At 35.6% G+C, this 26326-nt stretch overlaps 1 protein-coding gene across 2 annotated transcripts in view; it reads right to left on the reverse strand.

Moving 5' to 3' along the window:
- Nucleotides 1–12295, reverse strand: part of TMEM144 (transmembrane protein 144) — a 36366-nt gene extending 24071 nt beyond the window's left edge. For both annotated transcript variants that reach the window (XM_081304514.1, XM_081304513.1), the window contains exons 1-5: nucleotides 12162–12295; nucleotides 9305–9474; nucleotides 6920–7042; nucleotides 2911–3010; nucleotides 979–1059 (exon numbers count right to left, since the gene is read on the reverse strand). In XM_081304514.1, the coding sequence (XP_081160640.1) occupies nucleotides 979–1059; nucleotides 2911–3010; nucleotides 6920–7042; nucleotides 9305–9413 (413 nt within the window). In that variant the 5' untranslated portion in view covers nucleotides 9414–9474; nucleotides 12162–12295. The remainder of the gene's footprint in view (nucleotides 1–978; nucleotides 1060–2910; nucleotides 3011–6919; nucleotides 7043–9304; nucleotides 9475–12161) is intronic.
- Between the last annotated feature and the right edge of the window lie 14031 nt (nucleotides 12296–26326).

The raw sequence follows: 26326 nt of genomic DNA on the forward strand, positions 1-26326 counted from the left end.
ACAGAAACAAACAATTCATAACCTTTAAATTGTGCATAATTCTGAGTAGCATGATAAAATCTCATGTTGTATCATCATGTCAAGCCTGGGGCATAACCCATCCCTTTGTCAATGTATCCATGCTGTATATGCTACTTACCAATTGGTCACTTAGTAGTTGTCTTGGTTATCAAACTGATTATCATTGTATTGCAGTGCTTTATTCAAGTAGCCCCTTTTTTGCTTAGTAGTGGCCCCAAAACACAAAGTACTGGTGTGGGCAAATCAGATATACCAAAGAGAAACTGTAAGTTGCTTCCTTTAAGTATAAAGGCAAAAGTTCTCAACTTTAAAAGGAAAGAAAAATCATTGTGAGCTGAAGTTGCTAAGATCCATGGTAAGAGATTGTGAAGAAGAGAAATTTATGATAGTTTTTCTGTCGCACCTCAAATTGCAAAAGAATTGTTACAGTGTGTGATAAATGCATAGTTAAGATGGAGAAGGCATTAAATTATAGGGTTTGGTACTATCTGCAGTTTTAGGCATCCACTTGGACTTTGGGACATATTCTCCTTGAATGAATTAGGACTATATAATAAACAGAAGAGAGAATCAATGACTATTTCAGGGCATCAGGAAGCCAGCATTTATTTATACAGCATGTTTGAGTTAGCAGTATACTTTAATATACCTTGATTGTAATTTATGAGTTATGTATTCTGATTTTCTACAAATTATAGATAACAGAACTGAGCTTCAAATAACTTAAATGACTTTCTCAGTGTCTCCACTACTGATAGCTACTGATGGTGTTCCTGAATCCAGATCTAGTATTTTTGTACTCTAAAACTGGTTTGTCATTATAAATGAAGAATATGAAGGTAAAAATCATGAAGATTTTATAAAATGTAGGCTCAAAAAAAGTAAACACATCAGGATCCTTAAAAAGCAGTTCAAACGTTTGGAAGAATAGCTAAAACATTAGAAATGGATGTGTACCTTACTATTGAGAGTCCAGCTCCAATATAATTTAGCAGAGGTTTTGGTACTTCTTCTGCATCCATTCCAAACCAGCCAAACCTGGAAATTCAGAGAGTCATATCAAATTAGATTTTGTTGACATGTTGTACCATATTGTTTAAGGGCATAGATGTGGGGCCAGATCCTGGGTTCAAACTCTAGCCCTTAATTCTTACTAACTCTAACTTTGGACAATTTTCCATGTTAAAAGTGGGAAAACAATCGTACTTATAGGTTTGTTATAAACATTAAATGGGTTACCATATGTAAAAGTACTACTTGTAAGTGTCCCTTTTCTATTAAAACTTAAGAAGGAGAAAAAAATAGTTCAAGTAAATAAGTGAATACTAATTAATTGGCTGCAATTTTGTATAGTATTTAGTTTTTTTTTTTTTTTTGCATACTGAATATTGAACCAAGGGTTTTGAGCATGCTAGGCAAGCGCTCTACCACTAAGCTCCACCCAAGCCCTTGTATAGTGTTAGAAACATATTTTTAAATAACTTGGTTAAAAACTTCTATTCTTTGCAATCACTTTAAATTCTTCTTTTTCTTTTTCCCCTCATGCCTTGACACTATGGTGATCATCACGAAGAATTACTGAGAACCATATAGAGGCAAGGGATAAGGAGGCAAGAAGAAGCAGAAAGTAGTTATTTGTAAAAAGTTCAGGTGGTAATGGGAAAGAACAAGAAAGAATGTACCCAGTGGAGGTTAGTAAATTAGTTTGCTTTCCTGGTTTGAGGTGGTAATAATGCTTTTGACTGCAAGGGGAGCCCACATTGTAAGGTGAGAGCAACATTCTTCATTTCCCCAAATTTGTCTTGAGTGTTCACATTAATGTAGACCAAGAGCAGTTAGACTGGTCCACGCACACTGTATGGTAGGGAAGCCTCCAGCCATCCATGACTACTGAGCACTTGAAATGTGGCTAGTACAACTGAGAAATTTACTGGTTGCTTTTCTCAATGTTTAACTCATAGCCTGTGGATTCAATATACATAGACTGTGGGTTGTGGCTACTCTGTTTGACAGCATTATTCTAGAACTAGGGTTTGCAAACTTTTTCTTAAAGGGCCAGAGTTAAGAGTTTCAGACTTCCCAGGCTTGAGGTTCTCTTGCAATGATTCAGCTTTGCAAGCAGCCACAGAGACAGAAGCTGTGGCCCACGCCTATAATCCTAGCAGCTCTGGAGCCTCAGGCAGGAGGATCACAAGTTCAAAGCCAACCTTAGCAACTCAGCAAACCCCTAAGCACCTTAGTGAGATCCTGTCTCAAAAACAGAAAACAAACAACAACAACAACAACAACAAAAGGAGGCTTGTTTAAGCGCCCCTGGGTTCAATCTCTGGTACCAAAAAACCAAAAGCCAAACAAACAAACAAATAAACAAAACAAAACAAAACAAAAAACCCACAAAGAAAACTAGCCACAGTTAATATTAAATGGATTGCAGATACTGCTTGTAAGGGAAGAATATGTGGTTTAGAATTGGAAGGCTGGGTTTGAATCCTGGCTTACTAGTCTGTGACCTGCATGAATCAACCTCTTTTGAGTATCAGCTCTCTTATAGCACTTAACTTGCATAATTATGAAAATAAAATGAGGATGATGCATATAGCCTTTTTAGTTAATTGTCAGGTAACAGGAAGAGGAAATAAACATTCAGTTTTCCTTCTCTCCTCCCACTTTTTTCCTAGATATAATTCTTTCAATATTTTTGTTTTAATTTTTTGGCTATATCTTGATCAAGTATCTAGATAATTTACTAAGAACTTAGAAAAATAATTAAAAGTGACATTTTATTTCTGTGAGAATAAGAATCATATCCTCAGCAAGCCCAATTCTTAGCACTTGTCTTACATTGGGTATGGGTGCAGGGAATCAGTTGAAAAAGTTGTCTTGTATTACCTTGAGCTTGCCCAGCCAGTTATAGCATTAAATGATCCCCAGATTAGGATTCCAAGGCCTAAACCAATGGTTTTGATAATTGGGACCACAGCAACGTTCCCTGTAGATGCAATACACAGAAAAAAAATTTGTTATTTTCAATATATAAAATAAATTTATAAATTAGTGTTTATTTATATTTAAAATTAGTGTTTATTTCAACTTCAACTGAAGTGCATGGGGTTTATATAAATTTAGTAAAGGATATTTCTTCATTTTAAAATAAGATAACTACTTTTTAGCATTAAATTTACAATTATGATTGCTCAAAGAACTAGGCTTAGGGGAAAATCCCATGAAGATATTGAATTACAGGCGGGTGGACCAATGGTACAGAATAGAGGACACAGAGACACAAAGTTACAACTATCTTATATTTGATAAAGGGGATAAAAGCATGCAATGGAGGAAGGATAGCATCTTCAACAAATGGTGCTGGGAAAACTGGAAATCCATATGCAACAAAATGAAACTGAATCTCCTTCTCTTGCCATGCACAAAAGTTAACTCAAAATGGATCAAGGAGCTTGATATCAAATCAGAGACTCTGCGTCTGATAGAAGAAAAAGTTGGCTCTGATCTACATATTGTGGGGTCAGGCTCCAAATTCCTTAATAGGACACCCATAGCACAAGAGTTAATAACAAGAATCAACAAATGGGACTTACTCAAACTAAAAAGTTTTTTCTCAGCAAAAGAAACAATAAGAATATATATATATATATATATTACAGTTTTCATGATGAAATAACAGCAATTTTTACTCTATCATTAGTTCATGAGAATTTGTTTTGTGTCCTCATCAATACTTTGTATTCTTTTTATTGTTGTTGTTTCTTACTAGAAATTTAAATCAGGGGCACACAGAGACTGGGTCACACATAGTTGCTTAGGGCCTTGTTTAATTTCTGAGATTGGCTTTAAACTCAGGATTATCTTGCCTTAGCCTCACAATCCAATGGGATTAGAGGTGTGTGCCATGGAACCTGGTTCTATTTTATTTTTATATTGAAATATATATTACTTCTGAAAATAATTTATTCTTGATATTAAGAAAGCATAAAATACCATTTTCCCCCACAAATAACTCCCCTTGTTTTTGGAAAAGATGTCGATTTTTTTGGAAAAGATGTCAGTAGTGCCAGATGTATAATTTATTAATGTCTAAATGGCAAGTGTATTATTATTATTATTATTATTATTATGCTATGTATTAGTTACAAAACTTTATCTGTTCATATTATTATAAGGTATATACTCTTTTCTATAACTTCATAGCATACATCATTGTGTATCAAAATGACCTTTTGGGGGTTGGGAGGTGAGGGGAGGGATCATGGGGTTAGACATGATGGTGGAATATGATATATATTGTTATATAAAGTATATGTATAAAGAAGTGAATTCATGTAAATATAATTTGTATAAAACCATAGAAATGAAAAATTGTGCTCTATATGTGTAATAAGAATTGTAATGCATTCTGTTGTCATATATAATTAAAAATATTTAAAAATTAAAAAAAAAAGAAACAATAAGAGAGGTAAATAGGGAGCCTACATCATGGGAACAAATTTTTACTCCTCACACTTCAGATAGAGCCCTAATATCCAGAGTATACAAAGAACTCAAAAAATTAAACAATAAGATAACAAATAACCCAATCAACAAATGGGCCAAGGACATGAACAAACACTTCACAGAGGAGGACATACAATCAATCAACAGGTACATGAAAAAATGCTCACCATCTCTAGCAGTCAAGGAAATGCAAATCAAAACCACCCTAAGATACCACCTCACCCCAGTAAGATTGGCAGCCATGATGAAGTCAAACAACAATGAGTGCTGGCGAGGATGTGGGGAAAAGGGTACTCTTGTACACTGCTGGTGGGACTGCAAACGGGTGCAGCCAATTTGGAAAGCAGTATGGAGATTCCTGGGAAAGCTGGGAATGGAACCATCATTTGACCCAGCTATTGCCCTTCTCGGACTATTTCCTGAAAACCTTAAAAGAGCACACTACAGGGATACTGCCACATCGATGTTCATAGCAGCACAATTCACAATTGCTAGACTGTGGAATCAACTCAGATGCCCTTCAATAGATGGATAAAAAAAATGTGGCATTTATACACCATGGAGTATTATGCAGCACTAAAAAATGACAAAATCACGGAATTTGCAGGGAAATGGATGGCACTAGAGCACATTATGCTTAGTGAAGCTAGCCAACCTCTAAAAAACAAATGCCAAATGTCTTCTTTGATATAATGAGAGCAACTAAGAACAGAGCAGGGAGGAAGAGCAGGAGGAAAAGATTAACATTAAACAGAGACATGAGGTGGGTGGGAAAGGGAGAGAAAAGGGAAATTGCATGGAAATGGAAGGAGACCCTCATTGTTATACAAAACTACATATAAGAGGTTGTGAGGGGAATGGGAAAAAAAACAAGGAGAGAAATGATTTACAGTAGATGGGGTAGAGAGAGAAGATGGGAGGAGAGGGGAGGGGGGATAGTAGAGGATAGGAAAGATAGCAGAATACAACAGTTACTAATATGGCATTATGTAAAAATTTGGATGTGTAACCGATGTGATTCTGCAATCTGTATTTGGAGTAAACATGGGAGTTCATAACCCACTTGAATCTAACGTATGAAATATGATATGTCAAGAGCTTTGTAATGTTCTGAACAACCAATAAAAAAAGAAAAAATTAATAAATTAAAAAAAAAGAATTAGCTTCTTGCCTAACTGTACAGATGTTCTTCATCCTTAACAGTGTTTCTATTTCAGGGCTCTTTGTAAAAGATGTAAATGATAAAACTATAGTTCTCTTTGAATCAATCTGGGGCCAACCACTGGAGAAGCCTTGACTCCAATATAGCCTCAGAATCTACCCTTCTACCTTCATGGACTTGTCTTCCAGGTTTCCACATTCACCTTCATTGACTTTTCTTCTAAATCTCCCAATTTATTACCTTGTGCTCTTAAGGGTCACTCAAGGCCAAATCCATGATTGCTTTTTACCAGTTCTTAACCCCTCATTAGCATGGCCTCAGCCCTGCAGTCTCGCCTCCTTCTTATAAGATTTTCTTTTTTGGATATCCAAGATTCCTTCAATTCCTGGTTATTCTCCTGTATCTCTCTAGTTCTTTCCAGATGTTCTTTCTCATCATGCCTTCTGGATTAAGTGCCTCCTACAGATTTCACTTGGAACATGCTCTTCTTGCTATATCTATATTCTTCATTGGGTACTGCACCTAATTTCATGATTTCAGTTGTCAACCAGAGACACATACTCCCAGCATGACAGCTCCAGCCTATACCTGCTTGAGTGTGAAGTGTTATGCTGATAAGTTTGCAGCCAGATGTTCTCTTTACTGATAAAACATTAGGATTTTCAAATTCAGAAGGTTCCAAGTTAACTCCATCATTTTCCCTTCCAAATATTTCTTTCTGTTTCCTCATGTATTAATAACAGCATCCTCCTAATCAACTATAATAAAGCCCTACATCATCAGTTCCTCCCTTTTCTCTGTGGTCCATATCCTATCAGTTGCTATGACTTGCACTATCCCAATCTTGACATATCCCCGAATTTGGGACTCCCAGTGGAATCTGCTGAGTAAATATAAACACCTACTGAGGTTGTAAAAATCTGTAGGTTGGATGGATGCTTGCTTATGAGCACATAAGATAATAGATGAGATTTGCTTAAAAAGATTGAAATATTTGAAATAATAATTTTCTATCAAGAACTTAAAAATCATTGAAAGGAACAAATCAGGAAATGTTCACAAATATGTATTGAATATTTAAAAGGAAGAAATTACATAGTTAACTTATATTATCTGTGACTACGTATCATAGAGAATTTCTGTTTGTGCTCTTTCTTCTCTTTGTGAGTTTGAGACGTGTTTTGATCATTATTAAATGATTATACACAAGGTTACAACATACAATACCTGTTGCCCAGATGCAGCCCCCAAGCATTGCAAAAGGCCAAAACTTAGGGCATCGTAATATCAGGTTGACCACCAAAGCAACCAACCAAATGGCAGCACAAAGAACCCACTGAAGAAACATTCCTGGAAACAAAAGAACTTGGTGTTAATGCTCCAACATGATTTGAGTGAATTTTTGCTGAGGAATATGGATGAGATAACACAGTAGGCATGGACACAGTTTACTAAACGTCTATGCAATAGGCACTTTGCACATTTCATTTTTACAACTACTCTGCATTGTAATTAACACTAACTTAAAGAGAAAATAAATCCCAGATTAAACAATATGTCCAAATAGCTGCTAGTTTGTAGATCTGAAATTTAAACGCAGGTTGTTTGATGCTAAGCCTATACACAGTGCATTCTGGCTTAATTCTTCTTCTTCTTCTTTTTTTTTTTTTTTTTTTTTACCTATCAAACAAATCAGGAATTCTCAGTTACAGAATGCTGGCCAGACCAAGTCTGTAATTCCATTCAGATGTGACATTAAGAGCCATCCACCCAAAACACGGCATTAAGACTTTAGAGTAGCACACAGTGACTTAAAACTTTTTAGGAATGATTTGTGCCAACTCTGGGATAAAAATAAAGTCTTTTATGGCCCCAAACTGGTCTCATCTAGAGTCGAATGCCTGTGATAAGCCAGAAATTACAAATCTGAGAATAAGCCTTCTAGATCAGGACTGCTCTCCTTTGTAATGTTTTTAGCTGATATTTGCTGATGATCTGAAGATCACCTGATGATATGAGATGTATCTGTACCTCTCTGAAGCTGCTGCACCATCAAGGATTTAGGAATTAAGACGATAAAGAAATAGTTGACATTGAAAGAAAAAGTCAGTTATAACTCAACCTGTCACTTTTGACTTTGAGGATGATTTTTGCCTATTTCTATTTACTCTCACAGTGGAGGAAAGGGAAAAAATTGGCTTCTAAGACAACAAAGTAATATCACCAGATGAAAAGGAACTTCATTTTATAAATTCTTCACTTTACAAGTGAGAAACTAAAAATGAAAGATCTGAGAAGATTTGCCCAGGGCTGGGAGTGTGTATAGCTCAATGGTAGAGCATGTGCCATATGTGAGGCCCTGGGTTCAATTTACAAAGCTCAAATAACTAACTAAATCACTAAATTAACTAATTAAATTTAAAGAAGTAGACTTGCCCAGAAGCACAAAGCTAATTGCAAGAAACCTAAAATCCAGGTCCTCTACTCTTCCCCCTCCCCCTCCCCCGCTTTTTTTTTTTTTTTTAAGTAGTTTCCATTCCTGTTTCAAGTCCAAATAAAAAGAGAAGAAAGACTCTGGAGGAAAAAGATTTGTAATCCTATGGTCTAGGCAGTATGAAGACATAAAAAATTAGGGAGATAAATGCTAACAGAAAGTTTCTTCCTAATAGATATTCCTCGTTCCAATATCCTCAATTCCTTCTGGCTTCCATATGGAGGGTATTAAATAAAAATAACTCTGACTTTTCATTCTCTAAAATAAACATCACAGGCAGTTTTAAGATGACATGTGCATTACTAAATATCACTGCAAAGCCTTCAAAACTATGCAAAAACCATGCAATACAAACCACAGAGCTTTTAGGGAAAACGGGTTTTGGGGAAAGAACACTGGAAAACTTCATCAGCGATATATCAAAAAAGAGTAGACCTAATGAGAATGACAGTTGTTTTTAACTGGTTAAATACATGAATGCTGCAATAAATATAGCACTCGAAATTGAAAAAGACTAAGTTAGCTATAGAAGTAGCACTGGAAGATGAAATTACTGTGAAGTTGGTGAACAGAAGATTTTGCCTTCAGATGCATGTAGTGTGATGCATAACACATGGGGTGAACTGAGGAAGCTTAGGGGTTTGAAAAGTGTGTGTGTGTTTGTGTGTGTGTGTCTACATGTGCATGAATTTTGTCTAATACTACACATCTGTATTCATCTTGGTGCAGTTTTCTTTGTTCACCTAGTGTTTTCTCAGAGACAAAATTGCATATGAGCTAGAACAAAACTCCTGTTAGGCTCAACACTGTTCTGTAATACATCAGTCATGTCGGAAATGTGTGTTTTCAAAACAAGTGTTATTAGAATTTACTGTGACTTTCTTCTTATGTACACATAGCAGATACTGTCTGAAAAGCTTTCCTGACAGTACCTAGCTCCACTGTTTTACCATAAAATCTTAAGGGTGATCCTATACTAACTCTCAGATAAACAGGTGTGGATACTGTCAAATGATTTATGTTAATACTTTTCATTACTTTTTTAGGTATAATTTTTTTAAAAAGACCCAAAAGATTTAAAAATAATTTTAGGTTAACAATGAAGAGAAAATAATTACCATCACCAGTATCATATTTTTTAAGTGGCACAAAGTTTGAGCCAAACAAAAGTACCGCTACAGAAGAGGAGAGGTAGCCAATGGCTAGATCTGTTCCATTATTGGTCATGGTTCCAGGAGTGCAAGAGAGGGCTGGTTCACTTTTGGCTCTATATGCTTTTCAAGAGTTTCTGAAATAAAAGAAATAAAAATGAAACAATCGAGAAGTGTTGAATCTCTGAACAAATTGTAATTAATACACAATATCATCAATCAAAAGTATGGACTCTAAAATAACTTCTTGAAGATGCTTAGAACATTATGCAGTTATATAATGTTCACATGCCACATGTTCATTCATTAATTTTTTTCATTTATTCTTCCAACAAGTATGTTTTATCACTAACTTACAAGTTTAAAAATCCAACATTTTTTTTTTTTTTTTGCAATTTAACTTCTTCCAAGATCTGGATGCAATTTTTATTATATTATATAAAAGATTCTTCTCTATAGGTAGACTAGTATAAGGGAAAGATTTGGGGGCTGGAACTTGGTTTACTTCAGTTGGTTGTTGTGACAATCAAATGCAAAAACACCTGCAAGGACTTCTAGAAAGCCTAAGTGCTTTCTAAGCAAAAGCTTTTGTTTTCTTTTCAACATCAGCTTCAGAGCACTTTAGGTTGTACTGCTGCTACAAACTCAGAATTCCCTAGGGGGAAAGGTACTTTTCTTTTCATGAGTAATACACCCATTGTAAGTTTTAGTCTAAATAGTTCATGAATCTCAGTAGGTATATATAATAGAGGTAGACTCTGTGCTGAGCATTTGGGAGGCAATGAGTTCCATCCCAGCACCGAGAAAAAAAAAATATATATATAAATGTCGTTCATGAACCTCTGTATCATTATGACCTTTTAAAAAAAATAAACAGATAGAAGACATGCTTCAAGAATCTTGTAAAGTGAAAGATCAGCAGTGGTGTGTTGTGCAATAATATCAACGAGTTGAAGTGTACGAGTCAACTACTTAGCTGTCTGTGTTGTGCAATCCAGGAGCCATTAGGCACATTCAAATAGCTAAGTTTTCATTAAAATGAATTAAATCAAATAAAAGAGTGAAAAATTCAGTTCCTCAGCCACATCAACTACATTTCAAGTGCTTAATAACCACATGTGACCATTAGCTACCCTACTGCACAGTGCAAGTTACAGAACTCTTCTATCACTGAAAAAAGTTCTAGTGGACAGCAGTGGTTCTCCTATGAAGAAAAGGACCCAAACTGCAAGAAACCAAGAGCCATTTTTTAAAAATAAGAAAACATTAGGAAAAGACCACTGAATACAATTCACCTTATTCAGCTGCATGAACTTCATGAAACACACACACACACACACACACACACACACACACACTTTTATCAGTTTTTCCACAATACCATTTTGTATTTGTATTCGTATATTGACCCTTTGGAATAACCTTGTGGAATACAATTCAAGATAATCCAGTTTTTCTTTTTTCTTCAAATTTAATATCTTGTTGATATGTATTGAATTAAAAAACACCTGAAATCAACTTTCCTTGTTATTTTATTTTTTAAAATAATAAATATTTAAAGATCCATGTAGTAGTTTTACTGATAGGCTCCAAGAAAGTTTAAGCCCTCGAAATGGCTCACAGGCATAAAGCTCAAGGGCCAAATAGGCAGAGCTGCCAAGATATGATATCAGAGCTAAGAAGGGTCAGAGAGATGAGAATTATCTGGGAAAGTTATCATGGGAGTAGAAAGACAGGATTAGGTGTTAGATAATAATATTTTTTTTTCCATTTTAATTAAAAAGAAACAAAGCAAAACAAAATCTTTGTAAGTACATTGATAAAAACAGATGACTAAACTTCAAAGACAGCAGATTATTTTATTGTCAGACAGCCTCTCAGATTTCACCCTGAATTGAAAGAATAATTTGAAGTGCTAATCAGGGTGCATGAACTGCAATTTGACTGCTGCATGACCATTAATCAGTTATAACCCATATATAAATAAAGTTTATTGCATACAGCATGTGATCTAATTTCAATGTGTATTGGTAATAACTTACTGTCTTTAAGAAAGAGTCTACCTCTTTCTAAATCAATGAAGGTTTTGTGGAAAAGAAAAGCACCATCACTTTTTTCTAGCATATTGATTGCTCTCAATTGCTTTTAGTCCAAATCTGTTAAGTCTCAAACTATATTTATTTTGGTGCTGGATGGAATTTCTCTTTGTAATTTTACATTTACTTTTTTCCTTTTTTAAATTTTTATTATTTGATTTTCTAACTGGCACAAAACATAAAAATTGTACATATTAATGGGGTGTAAGGGGATATTTCCATCCATGTATTCATTGTGTAATCTTAAATCACGTTAAAGATCTTTTTTCAAACATTTATCATTTCTCCATGATAAAAACTTTCAAAATTTTTCCTTTTGTTTGAACTTTTAGTGAAACCAACATAATTTTATAATGTTTACTTTTAACTGTCTGTTTTATTAAACTGTATTCTTTTTTAAAATTTTACTACTTCATCTCACTTATTAGTAAATATTTTCCCCCTACGTTTTCCCTACCAATTTAAACTTCTAATCATCCCCCTCCTTCTTTGTTAAATTAGTATTTGGTGGGTTCTGATCTATACTGCTAGTTCTGCTTCACAACGATTTCATTCTTAGTTTCATGCTAATTTCCTCAAATCTCCCGCAAGCCTTTGCTGATCTCTTGGTTAAAGTTAACAGTGTTTGCACGTATTTATTCTGAGCCTGGAGTTTTCTTTTAACCACCCCTCTGTTTTTTGAAAAGTCATTCCCGCCCCCGGCGACGCCACCCGGTCTCTGTACTCACCGCGTTGTGTTCCGGCTGCGCAGGGACTGAGTACTACTGGGCGCCCTGAGCTCGACCCCTTCCCTCGCCCAACCAACTCTCCGGGAGCTACTTCCTGCTCTCACAGTTCCCTTCCCACCCCAGGCTGAACCGCGACTTCCAGCACCTGCCTAGGGAGGCTTTCACAGGGCTGCAGGTTGGGACCGCCTTTTTTCCAGTGCGGGACTGGAGCGAACTGTCAGGTGACAGTTGAGGAGTCGTCAAGCCCTTTGTCAATCAACCAGCAAACCAGAAGAGTATTGAGTATAAAGACATGATTGTTCAGAGAAGGCTGGGCATGTCACCCTAAGCTCACAGTGTTATTTGTGGTGTTTATGAATAAAAGAAAAGACTGGGGAATTTCACAAGATTGTAAAATATTACCCCCAATGAACATAAAAAAAAAATCATCTAAACTATTGAGGTCACTAATATCTCCTGTGACACGAATTTCACTTGTAACCACTAATCCTTTCTAAATGCATTCAAACCATTGATTTGTATATTTATTTAATGTGTACTGAGTGACAGACGAGTATAGGACTTTCTACAGACGAGTATAGGACTTTCTAGGTTCTTAAGCTTGGTGGCATCATATTGCAATGACCAGGGAGGTGGTGTGTGTGTGTGTGTGTGTGTGTGTGTGTGTGTGTGTTTCTTCTTCTTTTAATACGAATCTCATACCAGACCAACTAAAATAGAATCTCTAGGGGCGTAGCTCCAGAATCATTTCCTTTTAAAACTTCCTTCAGATGACATTAATGTGAAGCCAGGCTTGAGGATTATGTTCTATATTTATATGATGTTCTGTATTTCATTGCCTGTAAATTGCCTGAAGAATGGTTGAAAATGTTGACATCTCTACATAGATTTTTAAGAAACATTGCTTTAGTTCTCTGTTGTCCAATATTTAAGTAGCCACTAGCAACATGTGGTTATTATTTAAATTAGAAAAAAAAGTAGAATAAAAAAATCCAGTAATTCACTTGCATTGGACACTTCAACTGCTAAAGCCATATATGCAGATTATAGGACATATTTCAATCTTGCAAAAGTTCTACTGGAAAGCATTGTTTTACACGGCCCTGGGAGTGTGTAGACAAAGTCCTAACTTCATGTAGGTTCCAGTTCAACAAAGGACACAGACATGAACTTCAAGTTCAAAAAGGGGAAGTACTAAGTTCTATCCCAGTCTGAGTTTAAGGAAGTCCTCTTTGAAATTAAGTGATATTTAACAGAGACCATCCAGTGGTTGTTGGTGGTTATGCAGTTCACAAAAAGAAAAACAAAACAAAACAAAACCAAAAAACATTAAGGACCATTCAAAGATGAGGTATCCTGGAGATTTTGCTTTCAATATTGCTCACAGTCATAAACTACAGTGTCATAAACTAAGCAGATTCGAAGTCAAAGGATTATTTCATTTTAGATATTTAAAGAAGCTAAGACTTTTCCCTTAAAGGAAAGGATTAATTTAGTAGTTCAGAAAGATTTTGAAAAAATAACATCCCTTTAGCAGGTGGACATACTTACTTAGCACATCTCTGTTTGTTGTGCTTTGCAGATATTGTATATTTTCACAAATTGAAGTTTTGTTAAGCAAGTCTGTTGATGCCATTTCCCCAAAATTATGTGCTCATTTTGTTCCTATGGGTCACATTTTGGTAATTATTATAGTATTTCAAACTTTTTTTCTTTTTCTTTTGTACTGGGGATTGAAACCAGGGGCACTTAACCACTGAGCTACATTCCCAGACCTTATTTTATTTTTTATTTTAAGACAGGGTCTCCCTAAGTTGCTTAGGGCCTCACTAAGTTGCTGAGGCTGGCTTTGAACTTGTGATCCTTCTGCCTCAGTCTCCTGAGCCACTGGGATTCCTGGCATGTGCCATTGTGCCCAGAAAACTTCAATTTTTTTTCATTATTCTTGTATCTGTTATGAGATCACTGATCTGTGATCAGTGATCTTTGATGTAACTATTGTAATTGTTTTGGGGTACTATGAACTGCAACCATAGAACACAGGAAGATTAATTGATAAATGTGTGTATTCTGACTGCTCCAGCATCTGACAGTTTCTCTCTTTGGACCTTCCTATTCCCAACAATATTGAAATTAAAGCACTTAATAACCCTGTAATTGCCTTCAAGTGTTCAAGCAAACATAAGAGTCACATGCCTCTCATTAAAAAAACAAACAAACAAAAACAAAAACAAAAAAACCCTAGAAGTAATTAAGCTTAGTGAGGAAGGCTGGTTGAAAGATCAGATAGGCTGAAAGCTAGGCCTATTGTGTCATACAGTAGAAAGTGAATGCAAAGGAAAAATAGTTGAAGGAAATTAGATGGGCTACTCTATTTGCATTTCTTCCTTTAAGAAGTGTTTCTTCAGATCTTTTGCCAATTTTTAATTGAATTACTTTTCTTATTGTAAAGTTTCATGAGTTCTTTATATGTTCTGGATTTTTAACATCTTTCAGATGAATAGTTAGAAAATATTTCCTCCCATTCTGTAGGTTGTTTCTATATTCTTTTATGTTCTTAGTTGCGCAGAAGCTTTTTAATTCAATGAAACCCCATTTGTCAAGTTTTGCTTCTGTTTCTTGTGCCTTTGGGGTCATCTCCAGTAAAACACTGCACTGAGGAAAAATTATTGTCTTGAAATATTTCCCCTGTCTTCTTCTAGTAGTTTCAGAATTTCAAGTTTTGCATTTAGATCTTCCATCTATTCTGAGTTTAATTTTATAAAAAAAAAAAGTTCTCAGTATCTTTAAGTCATTGGAGAAATGCAAATCAACACTACAATGATATTTTATCTCATCCCAGTTAGAATGGTCTTTATAAAAAAAAGAAAATGCTCCCCAAGAATGTGGAGAAAAAAGAACTTTTATATGCAGTTGGGGGGAATATAAATGAATACAGCCACAGTGGATAATAGTATGGAGTTTACTCATAAAATTAAAAATAGAACTGCCATATGATCCAGGAATACCACTCCCAGGTATATGTCTAAAGGAAATGAAATCAGCATACCAAAGAGATACCTGCATGTTCGTATTTATTGCAACACTATTCACAATAGCTAAGATGGGGATTCAGCCTTGTGCCCCTCAAGAGATGAATGAATAAAGAAAATGTGGTTTGTGTATCCAATGAAGTATTATTCAGCCACAGAGAAGAATCAAATCATGTCATTTGCAGGAAAATAAGAGGAACTGGAAGGCATCATGTTAAGTGAAATAACCCAGATACAGAAAGACAAGTACTACATGTTCTATTTCATATATGGAAGCTAAAACAAAGTTGGCCTTAAAGTATACTAGTGACTACTTGGGAAGGGTGGAAGGGGGAGGGACTAGAGATAAGGATTTGATCAGTTCATGCTATATGCATGTAAGAAATACCACACTGAATCCCATCCCAAAAAGAAAATTTAAAAAGTGCTATTCCAGTGAAAAACAGAATGGTAAAATGAAACAGCTTTACTGCTGATATGGAGACATTTTAGCCTCCATATTTTTTAAGTCTTATTATTTTTAGTGGTCTAAAAATTCTAATAATTTTAGCTTTCTAAAATTCTAAAATTTCTGGTCTAACATTTTCAGCTTTCAAGTCTTATTATTTTTAGTGGTCTAAAAATTCCCACAAGCCAAAGCCTAATTCAGAGAAAAGCTCTAACTCTCTTCAAGTCTATGAAGGCTGAGAAAGTTGAAAAGGTTGCAGAAGAAACATTGGAAGTTAGCAGAGGTTTGTTCCTGAAGTTTAACAAGTCATTTCCATTAAAAAACATTTGCAAGATGAGCAGAAGGGCTGAGGCAGAAGCTGCACCAAGTTATCCGGAAAATAAGAAAATCAATAAAGTTGGTTACACTAAACAACAGATTTTCAATGAAGACAAAACAGCCTTATCTTGGAAGAAGGTGCCACCTAGAACTTTCATAGCTAGAGAGGAGAAGTCAATGTCTGGTTTCAGAGCTTCAGATGACAGGCTGGCACTCTCATGGGGGGTTAATGCAGCTGGTGACTTCAGGTTGAAGCCAAAACTCATTTACCATTTGGAAAATCCTAGGACAGTTAGTGTATTGATTTGCTCTGCCTGTGCTCTAAAAATGGAAAAGCGAGTCTGGATGACAGATGTCTGTTTAAACATAGTTTACTGGATATTTTAAGCTCACAGTTGGGACCTATAGCTCAGGAAAAAAAATCTTTACAAAATGTTACTACTAATTTACAATAATTGTGGTCATTCAAGAGCTTTGACAGAAATGTAAAATGAGATTGTTTTCATGCCTACTAACATAGCATCCCTTCTGTAGTCCATGGATCAAGGAATAATTTCAGTTTTCAAGTCTTATTATTTAAGAAATACATTTCATAAAGCTATAGCTACTGTAACTCACCACTTCTCTGATGGAATTGAAAACTTTCTGGAAAGTATTCACCATTCAAGATGCGATTAAGAACATTTGTGACTCACGGGAGGAGGAGGTAGAAATATGAACATCAAAAGAGATCAGAAGACGTTGATTCCAACCTGCATGGATGACTTTGAGGGTTCAAGACTTTAGTGGAGGAAGTAACTGCATATATGGTGAAACTAGCAAGATAATGATGAGGAGTCACTGGTTTGAGATGAACAAAGAAAGGGATTTCTTGAGATGGAATCTACTCCTGGTGAAGATGCCATGAATACTGGTGAAATGACAACAAAAAAATTAAGAAGATTACACAAAGCTTTTTGATAAAGCAGTGAGTGGCAAATTTTGAGAAGAATGACTCCAATTTTGAAAGAAATTCAAAATTGCTAAAATGCTAAAACACAGAGAATGCTACTGAGATATTGGTGAGAAAAGTACCAACTGATGAGGCAAATACCATTGCCCCCTTATTTTAAGAAATTTCCAGAGCCAGCTAACCTTCAGCAGCCACCACCCTGATGAGTCAGCAGACACTGGCACTGAGGTGAGACCCTCCAATAGCAAAACAATAATTACTACTCACTGAAGGCTCAGAGGATCATTAGTATTCTTAACAATAAAGTATTTTTAGTTAAAGTAGGTATGTATTTTTTTTTAGAGATAATACTATTGAATACTTAATAGGCTGCAGTAGAGGGTAAGTATAAACTTAATGTGCACTGGGAAACTAAATAGTTCATGAGACTCACTTATTTGCAATATTTGCCTGATTATGGTGGTCTGGAACTGAAACCTCAAAAACTCTGGCATATGCGTATAGATACACACATATACCAACATGCTTCCATAGATAAAGGGCCTTAAATCTAAACTAGAATTGTTTCACTCCATGAACACAAAAAACCTCAAAGATCATGTGATTCATTATTGCTTCTGACTCACGTTGAAAAAACAGATTTCTACTGTTGAGGATTTCCTAAAATCTGAAAGTGAGTCAGGGTTGTGTCAGATCTGGGAATATTTATTATTTAATATCCCAGAGTCCAGTGCTTTGTACATTATGCCACAGAGGAGTCCAAATATGAATAACATTGCTTAAATTTTTTCTTTCAAATTTTTTTCATATGCATTAATGACTAAACATAAAGATCTATATATTAGAAGAGTCCTAGAATGCACTAAAGGATCCGGGTTCTAATTTGGGCTTTATCTACTAACAATATTTCTCTATAAAAGTAATTTAATTTCCTTAAACCTCAGTTTTCTTATATTACCATATTAAATGTAAGAAATGTGATCAAAAGGGACCATATATGATTAAATCAATAGGACTTATGGTTTCTGCTCTGACATTTGAAGAGCTTGAAAGTCAAGTCTTGACTCCCATCATGACAAACCAAATCAACAACTTTTTAGAGAAGTGAGGTTATGCCTTGAACCACCTTCCTGAAAGGTGAGGAGATAAATGAATACAGAGAATCACAGCTTATCAGAGAAGCAAAAGATGCTGGAGCCAGTAATAGGGCTGGGGAACATAAAAAATAATCATTAAAATGTGCAGGCAGACTGTGGACAAACTAAGAGTTAAAAACTCTGAGAGGGAAGGGTCCGGCCTTAGTCTCACTTTCAGAAACCCCATCAGATTCTGAAACTGAAGATAGGAGAAAAATTTCTTCCTTCTGCTACTAGAAAGAAACAATGAACCATTTGAAATACATCCACAGTGTTTTGCTTTCTGAAACAAAAGCTTACCTGCAAGGCAAACTTCACCAGAACTTTATTGCAATTATAAAAAGGGCAATTCGACAAAGCAATCCTTAGCAAGAAGAGTGAAGCAGGTGGCATCACAATACCTGACCTTAAACTATACTACAGAGCAATAGTAACACAAATGGCATGGTAGATTTGTAGACCCATGGTACAGAATAGAGAACACCGAGAAAACCCCACATAAAGTACAGTTATTTCATACAAGAGAAAGGTGCCCAAAACATGTATTGGAGAAAAGATAGCCTCTTCAACAAATGGTGATGGGAAAACTGGGAATCTGTATGTAGCAAATTAAGAGGTTTTATCAGAAGATTATAAAAATATTATCCATTCCTCAATATCTTATGACTTCATCAACAGTGCTCAAGTATAATGATTGAGAGAGCCTTAAGACACAGACTCTATTTAAGGACAAGTTTGTAAGAAAACTCAAAGACAACAGGAGAGAACAAAGGGAAATTAGAGGAAATTTAAAATATAGACCTGAAAAGATGCAGCAAGTATAAATAGCATGCCTAACTTTCATCCAGGTAAACATAAAATATAAAAGTCTATTTATTTCATTTCCTATTATCTGATGGCTGGCTATCATGGCTGGCTTTCAACAAACAATTGCAAAGCATGCTATGGGCAAGAATAAAGTTTGACAAAGCAAAACAGACTAAGGTATGGCGGAGAATTTGGAATGATTGGTCTGTACATTTAAATCTCCATGATTAATATGCTAAGAGATCTATTAGAATAATTGGACAACATGCAGAAACATATATGTAGTATAAGCAGAGAAATGAAAACTCTAGAAAGCAAAAACACCACAAAAGGATCAAATATAGGTCATGAGAATACCAAGAGGAAAAGAGATAAAGAAACAATAGATTTAAAATGTCAATGGCTAGGAATTTTCCAAACTTAATGCCAGACACCAGTCTATAGATCCAAAAATCTCAGAAAATATCAGATGGGATAAAGAAAAACAAACAAAACCTATATTTCATTTCCAATTGCAGAAAATCAGACAAAGATAAAACATGAAGCTAGAGGAAAAACTGCACCTTACCTATAAAGGAATAAAGATAAGAATTAAACAGACTTATTGTTTGCCTGGTTAGGCAAACAAAGAGGAGGTAGAGTGAAATATTTAGATGTGTTCAAGAAAAACTCTACCAACCTAGACTTCTGTGCAGTGTAATTATCCTCTCAAAGAGAAATGAAGACTTCTTACAGACAAGCAGTAATGAAGGGAGTATATGACCAGCAGAACTATCTTGGAAAAAAAGTTAGAAGAAGGTCTTCATATAGAAGAAAAATGGTAAATATCAGAAACTCAGATTGACATGAGGAAGAATAGAAAAAGAATAAGTAAAGATAAAACTATATCTTGTGTTTTTCTTTTTGTGGTGCTGGGGATTAGAACCCAGAGCCTTGTGCATGCAAGGCAAGCACTCTACCAACTGAGCTATATCCCCTTGTGTTTTTCTTTACTGATCTGTTTTTCTTTACTGATCTAACTGTTCAAAATAGTAATAGCAGCAATATGTTGAGTGATTTTAGTGTATAGATATGTGAAATGAACAACAATAATGCTTCAAGGGACAGGAGGGAGACACTGGGAATAGTTAATTAATGGCACATGCACTATTTGTGAAGCAGTATGGTGTTATTTAAAAGTGGACTTGGACTATTTAAAAATGTCTACCACAAACTCTAGGGAAATTCCTGATTTAAAAATAGATGCATATTGATATTCAAGAGAAGAGAGAAAATGGAATTCTATAATAAAATACTCAATTAAAACTAGAGGAGTCAGAAAAAGAGAGGAAGATAAAAATGAAGAGGAAGAGGAGGAGGAGGAGGAGAAGAGAAAAGAAGAAGAAAAGAAACAACTACAACAACAACAATAGAGTAACAAAAAGAAAACATTTACTCTATGGGAGATGTTATTCCAACTCTATCAATAATCACTTTAAATGTAAATGGTCCTAGTACATCAATTAAAAGACAAAGACTGGCAGAATGAATAAGATACAGAACCCAACTATATGTTGTTGACAAGATGTCCACTTTAATTATAAAGGCTCAGATTTAGAAACATGAAGAAACATAAACATGATACCTTTAGCCAAAAGAAAGATGGGGAACCTATTTTAATTTCAGACAAAACAGATCATTCTAGGAGATTATTAGATATAAAGAGGGCCAGTATATCTTGAAAAAAGAGTTAATCCTCCAAGAAGATGTGAAGGTGTATGAACTTTACAGCCCAATGTCAAAATATGTAAGAAGAAAACTGGTAAAACTGCAAGGAGAGTGGTTATAATGAGGGTCATCACTATTCCTCTGTTTGCAATCAATGGATTCAGAAGGCAGATAAACATAAGGATTTAGAAACTACATCTAGGTCTTATACACTGATCAGATCCAATGCACTGTACAACAGAAAGAGTGAACTCCAAAGTAAATTTTGGACTAGAGTGCAGTATAATGTAACAATGTTGGTTTATCATTTTCAAGAAATGCACTTTTTTTTTTTTCCCTAAGAATTGAAGCAGGCTAAGGCGAGATGCTAATAATAGCATAATTGAAGGGGAGAGCTGTACGGGGGCTCTTTCTTATCTGCTCATTTTTTTTTTGTGTGAGCCTAAAACTGCCTTGTAAAGTAGTCTATAAAATATTGTTTTAAGTTTGAGATTGTTTTCCAAGGGTTAAATTATTTCTCAGCCTGGGGAAATAAACCAACCAAACCAGTTACCTTGTTTCATCTCAATCCCTATCTCTACCTCCATCTCTATATGTACATAATTTTCTTATTTATTTAACTATATATTTAAGCCATTTGATAATCTTTTTAAATAATTTATGAAATGTAACAGAAGCACTTATAAAGTAAATAGTCTACTGTCAAGTTATATTTTATTCTTTTCTATAAAATCAAAGCCAATATTTTTCACATTTAATCTCTGAACACCTGTTTATCACCTTATGACCTTTTGGGGTATATAAGTGTGGGAGTTTAAAAAAAAATTTTGACTACTTGCTTTCCTCCCTTAGTTGCTAAATTAATTTACAGACTGAATGATCTTGCTCCCTATTTTGAGGATCTCTCTATATAATGAAAAATTATGAATTATATTCCTGCTGATTCATTTGATTATGTAATCATGCATGTTGTATTTAAAAGAACTCTTCTTCAATTTTTGTTGAAAGGAAGGAATCAATTTAACACATAATTTTCTTTATTCCTTCATTTTTTTTCCTCAAATAGTATCCTGCCAAAATCTCTACAATGACTTGGTATAGGAAAAAAAATAGTCACTGCTCAGGAAACTGTTCCTTAGTCCATAATTTATACCATGCATCATCCTACCCTAGCACTAGGTCAAATATTCCTCACTGTAAGTCTGATGAAATGAAGTTCAGACTGTTCTATCATTGCCCATTTATAGCTATAAGCATAGAAAAACCAAGAGAGTTACCAGGGAATACTCTATTGTCCTGTCTTTATAATCAAAGTGTTCTTTGGTTCTTCATAGTGGCCAGCATAAATTATTCCATTAATAAAGTGACTACTTTCTTTGTCATATCAATAAATCTTTCTCTGTGTAGGTTTGTCTTCTGCTTCCCCTCATGCAAAGAACAGAGTTTCACTCTTAACCTTGGTTCCACAGTTGCCAATAGTACATATTAGTTAGGTCTTGTCATCATTTGCAAGAGTATGTGATTTTTCTCTTGGAGAATATACTGTGTTTTCCCAACTCAGGTTGTGCTTACTCTGATCCTTGTTACTGGTGTGGAGGCAATGAAAAGAGAAGACATCTTGAAACAAGAAGCATTACCTTCCAGGGGATTTGCCTTGAGTTCTCTAAAGGCATCCAGGTAAGGGGAAGCTATAGAGAAGGAGATGCTTCTGCCATCCTCAATGGTTCAAAACACCTGGAAGTTTAGGATTTTCTAACTTGTCTCTCTAGTTGTCCTTGTTTCAGGTTACATGGTCCCATTGTTCCTGTTAGGGTCCTGACTTGAACAAATGAGACCTACCTCTGAGATCTGTGCCAGCAGCTCTGCTACTATTACAATTCCATGCTGGGCCTGGTTTCCATGTCTGCTTTGTGGATGCATGATGTTAAGAATCCCTCTTCTTTTATTCTAAACTTTGAGTTGTCAGTTTGCTAATCTGTGTCTTTTTTTTTTTTTTTTTTTTTTTTGTGGTGCAGGGGATTGAACCCAGGACCCCAGGTCCTTATGCATGCTACGCAAACACACTACCAACTGAGCTATATCCCCAGCCCATAACCGTAATTTTGTTTATTTATCTGCAGGGATACCTACAGCTATTAATAAATACCAGCTTACTGTAATATCTTTTATTATATAATTATATATATATATAATTTTCAAGAAGAGTCTTATCATACCATAGAAGCAAACACATCTACCAAAAACAACCTGTTTTAGTGAGAATTGATTATGCTGTGTTAAAAAGTGTTCCTGCCCTCAATGAAAGCATTTTTTCCACGCAAAATGTTTTACAATGAAGGGTTACTCCAACAATTAATAACATTATCAACTCTTGTTAACTTCTAAAAATAGGTTCACAAAAATTTAAAGCTTCATTCCTTAAAAAGTTCACTATTTTATAATAAGCCAAACCAAAGAGAGTGTTAATCACCTATTTTGAGCTTAAGGAAATGCTAATATTATTTGAGAATTTATTTGTACAGATACCTCAATACAGAGGCCCTGAGATATATTTGAAGGATGGCAAAGAGGTCACTTACGGCTGGATATGAGGTGGTAAGAAGGAGAATAGTAGAAGACAAAGTTAGAAAGGTCCTGGGTGTAGGCAGGATGAGAAGACTTGTGGGGTATCAAGAAGACTTTGGCTATTCCTCTGAGGGAAATAAGAAGTCACTGAAGTGTTTTGATCACAGGATGCATATTAATTATCTATTTTTTGTAACAAATATAGCCACCCAAAACAGTAACATGAAAGGACATTAAACATGTATTATCTCCCACAGTTTCTGTGGGCAAAGAATTGGGGATGGATTGGGTAAAGAGTTGTAGTCAGATGTGGGCTGGGGCTCTACACATCTGGAGATGTGAGTGGGCCTAGGGGATGCACCTCCTAGTTGGCTTACTCATGTGAGTCCTGAGCTGGCTCTGGCTGCTAAGAGGAGCCCTCAGTTCCTCTTCCTCTGGGCCTCATTGTAGGACTGCTTGTGTGTTCTCATGACATGGTGCTGGCTTTACACAGGGTGAGAAGTCTAAGGAGAATATCATTGTCCTTTGTGACCTAAACTCTGAAATCATACACTTTCGCTTCTTCTGTGTTCTATTCATTGACAGTTTGTCTCTGATTCAGCGTGAGAGGAAACTGCATAATGGTGTGAATACCAGCGGGTGAGGGTCACTGGAGGCCATCTTGGAGGCTGACTCTCAGGGAAAAGAAGGGAGAGGATTACTGGAATGATGTCCTTGCATGGACATCAATAGCCTTTGTTGGGTGCCCAGAGAAGCCATCAATAATAATAGCAGTTACAGGAAGTTGGGAAGATGTGGTGGTAGGAATTTGTGTACATTCTCTTCAAAATTTTTCTGCCTCTTTGTGAAATAGGAAATAGATCATAAGTTGAGTGAGGACCTGGAATGAGGAATTAGAAGTTTGTAAGTATTTAAAAATTTCCTATAGCTTTCAAGTGCTACAGTGGTCATTCTCACTAAACCTGCTTGGTCAGATTATCAAGGAGAATAAAACCCTTTTTATTATTGTTCTCCTATAAGTGGCTCATTCTCTCTGTTTCATTATACATTTATTTTCACTCTTAGTTTCAATAACTTTTTATGTTTATAGCATGGGAACTTCTAGGCCATGAGTATCCTGTGATATGCAATTAGACTACCTTGTTACTTCTGGCTTATGGAGCAGAATAAAATATAGAAAATTAAGGGTACTCACAGGATGCAAAATATTTTTTAAAAATATGACATAGTCTTATCCTCTCCCAATCAGCCCAAGATCACTAGGGACAAACTATAGACCAATTAAGTTAGGTTAAATGACTCATTGCAATATGAGTGCTTCACCAGATGAAGGAAAAGAAAATTAATACAGAACATTGTGAAAGAGTGCAGTTTAGACACAGTGCAAATGAAGTTGTGTTTTGATGGACTCAAAGCAAAGTAAAGTTATGTGTAAAGTGGGTCAGCACTAGTTCAGGACTGCAAAATGGAACTTAGGTTCTGTTTTCTTGGAAACTACATTAAGAAGTAAAATAAGTAAAATGTTGGGCTGGGGATGTGGCTCAGTGGTAGCATGCTTGCCTGGAAAGTGAGAGAACCTGGGTTCAATCCCCATTAAAACACACACACACACACACACACACATACACACACACACACACACAAGTCAAGTGTTTTGTCCAGGGACGCTCTGTCTCTAGGCGACTATATATCAAGGGCAGCTTCACTGCGTCATAATGACTTAATTTCTCTAGATGAGAATGGGGCATTTAATTCTTACTAAAATAGTTTCAAAGAGCAAAAATGTTTCCAATAGTTTATGATTTCACAGAATAAAATTTCTCAGTAAGAAAGTAGTAGCTTTCCAAGAACTGATTGTTAAGGCATTTTATGTAGTGTGTATATGGGAAAAATGATGTGTTGAAATAAATCTGTACATGACTTTATCCACAGCTCTCATTCTGGACTGATGAATGGCAGGGATATTTTTACTTTTTTAGTCCCAGAAAGTCTTCACTTACTATCGTTTAAAATATTGATGCATAAGTCACTCTCCCTTCCTGAGAAATCTGAGTCACAGCACATAAACAGCTTGTGTCTCACACTTTTAATGCCCAAATTGCAAAGCCCCCTGCAGCATGTTTACCAGACCTCAGCATCCAAGTGTCTCAGTTAAGCTTGCCAGTTTCCAGAGGGAAGTCTCACACTCCCATTGTGCTACTCTCATGTTCTTTCTTGTTCTAAGCTTGCCCTGGCTAAGAGGACTGCCATCACAGTAGTCTGAAGAAGGCCTCCTGTTGCTGCAGCTGGTGGAGAGTTTGCCACTCCTTATGCCCAAAGCTGCATCTTCCCAGGGGAGCAGGGCACTGTCGGATTCTATAAGAACCTCAGAGAGTCTCACTACAATGTCATTTGCACCTTGAAGCAGTGTGCTCATGTTCTCTCTCAGTAAAGCTGCTTCTCCTGTCTTCTGCAAGCAGGCCTCAAAACTTATATGCAAAACCAAAACCAAAAGCAAAACAAACAAACAAACAAACAAAACACACACAGAGAAATCAAAACAGCAAACAAAAATCAACTGATCAAACATAAAGAAGGAAGACAAGAAATGATATTTATTTCCCAGAGATCCTGCTCTGATTCTGCTTAGACAATGATCAGACCGCAACACTTAGCCCTAGCACTTGTTCATTAGTCTTTTGTCAAAAAATAAGGGCCTACCTTAAATTTGAATAAAGATCATCAATTTTCTAAAAAATATGGGAACTACCTATTAAGGTAGTTTAGAGTCTCCATGTTATTCTTGGAGGGGAATGTAAATTATTACAGCCCACTACCAAAATCAGTATGGAGTTTCCTCATAAAACTAAAAATTGAACTGATATATAATCTAGCTATACCACTTCTTGGTATTTATCCAGAGGAATTATGGACAGAATACTTTGGCAATGTGTGCATATGACATGTTTATCAGACCATGATCATGATAGCCAAGTTGTTGAATCAGTAGAGATGTTCACCAACAGATGAATGAATAAAAAAATGTGATATATATAAAATGGAGATTTATTCAACCATAATGAAGAATGGAATTGTGTTACTTGCAGGAAAATGAATGGAACTGGAGAGCATTATGTTAAGCAAAATAAGCTAGACACAGAAAGACAAATATATATTTTTTCTTAGATATGGAGGCTAGAAGGGAAAAAAATAAAAAGGGT

The sequence above is a fragment of the Spermophilus citellus genome (assembly GCF_964194105.1).
Source record: "Spermophilus citellus genome assembly, chromosome: 8".
NCBI classification, from domain to species: Eukaryota; Metazoa; Chordata; class Mammalia; order Rodentia; family Sciuridae; genus Spermophilus; species Spermophilus citellus.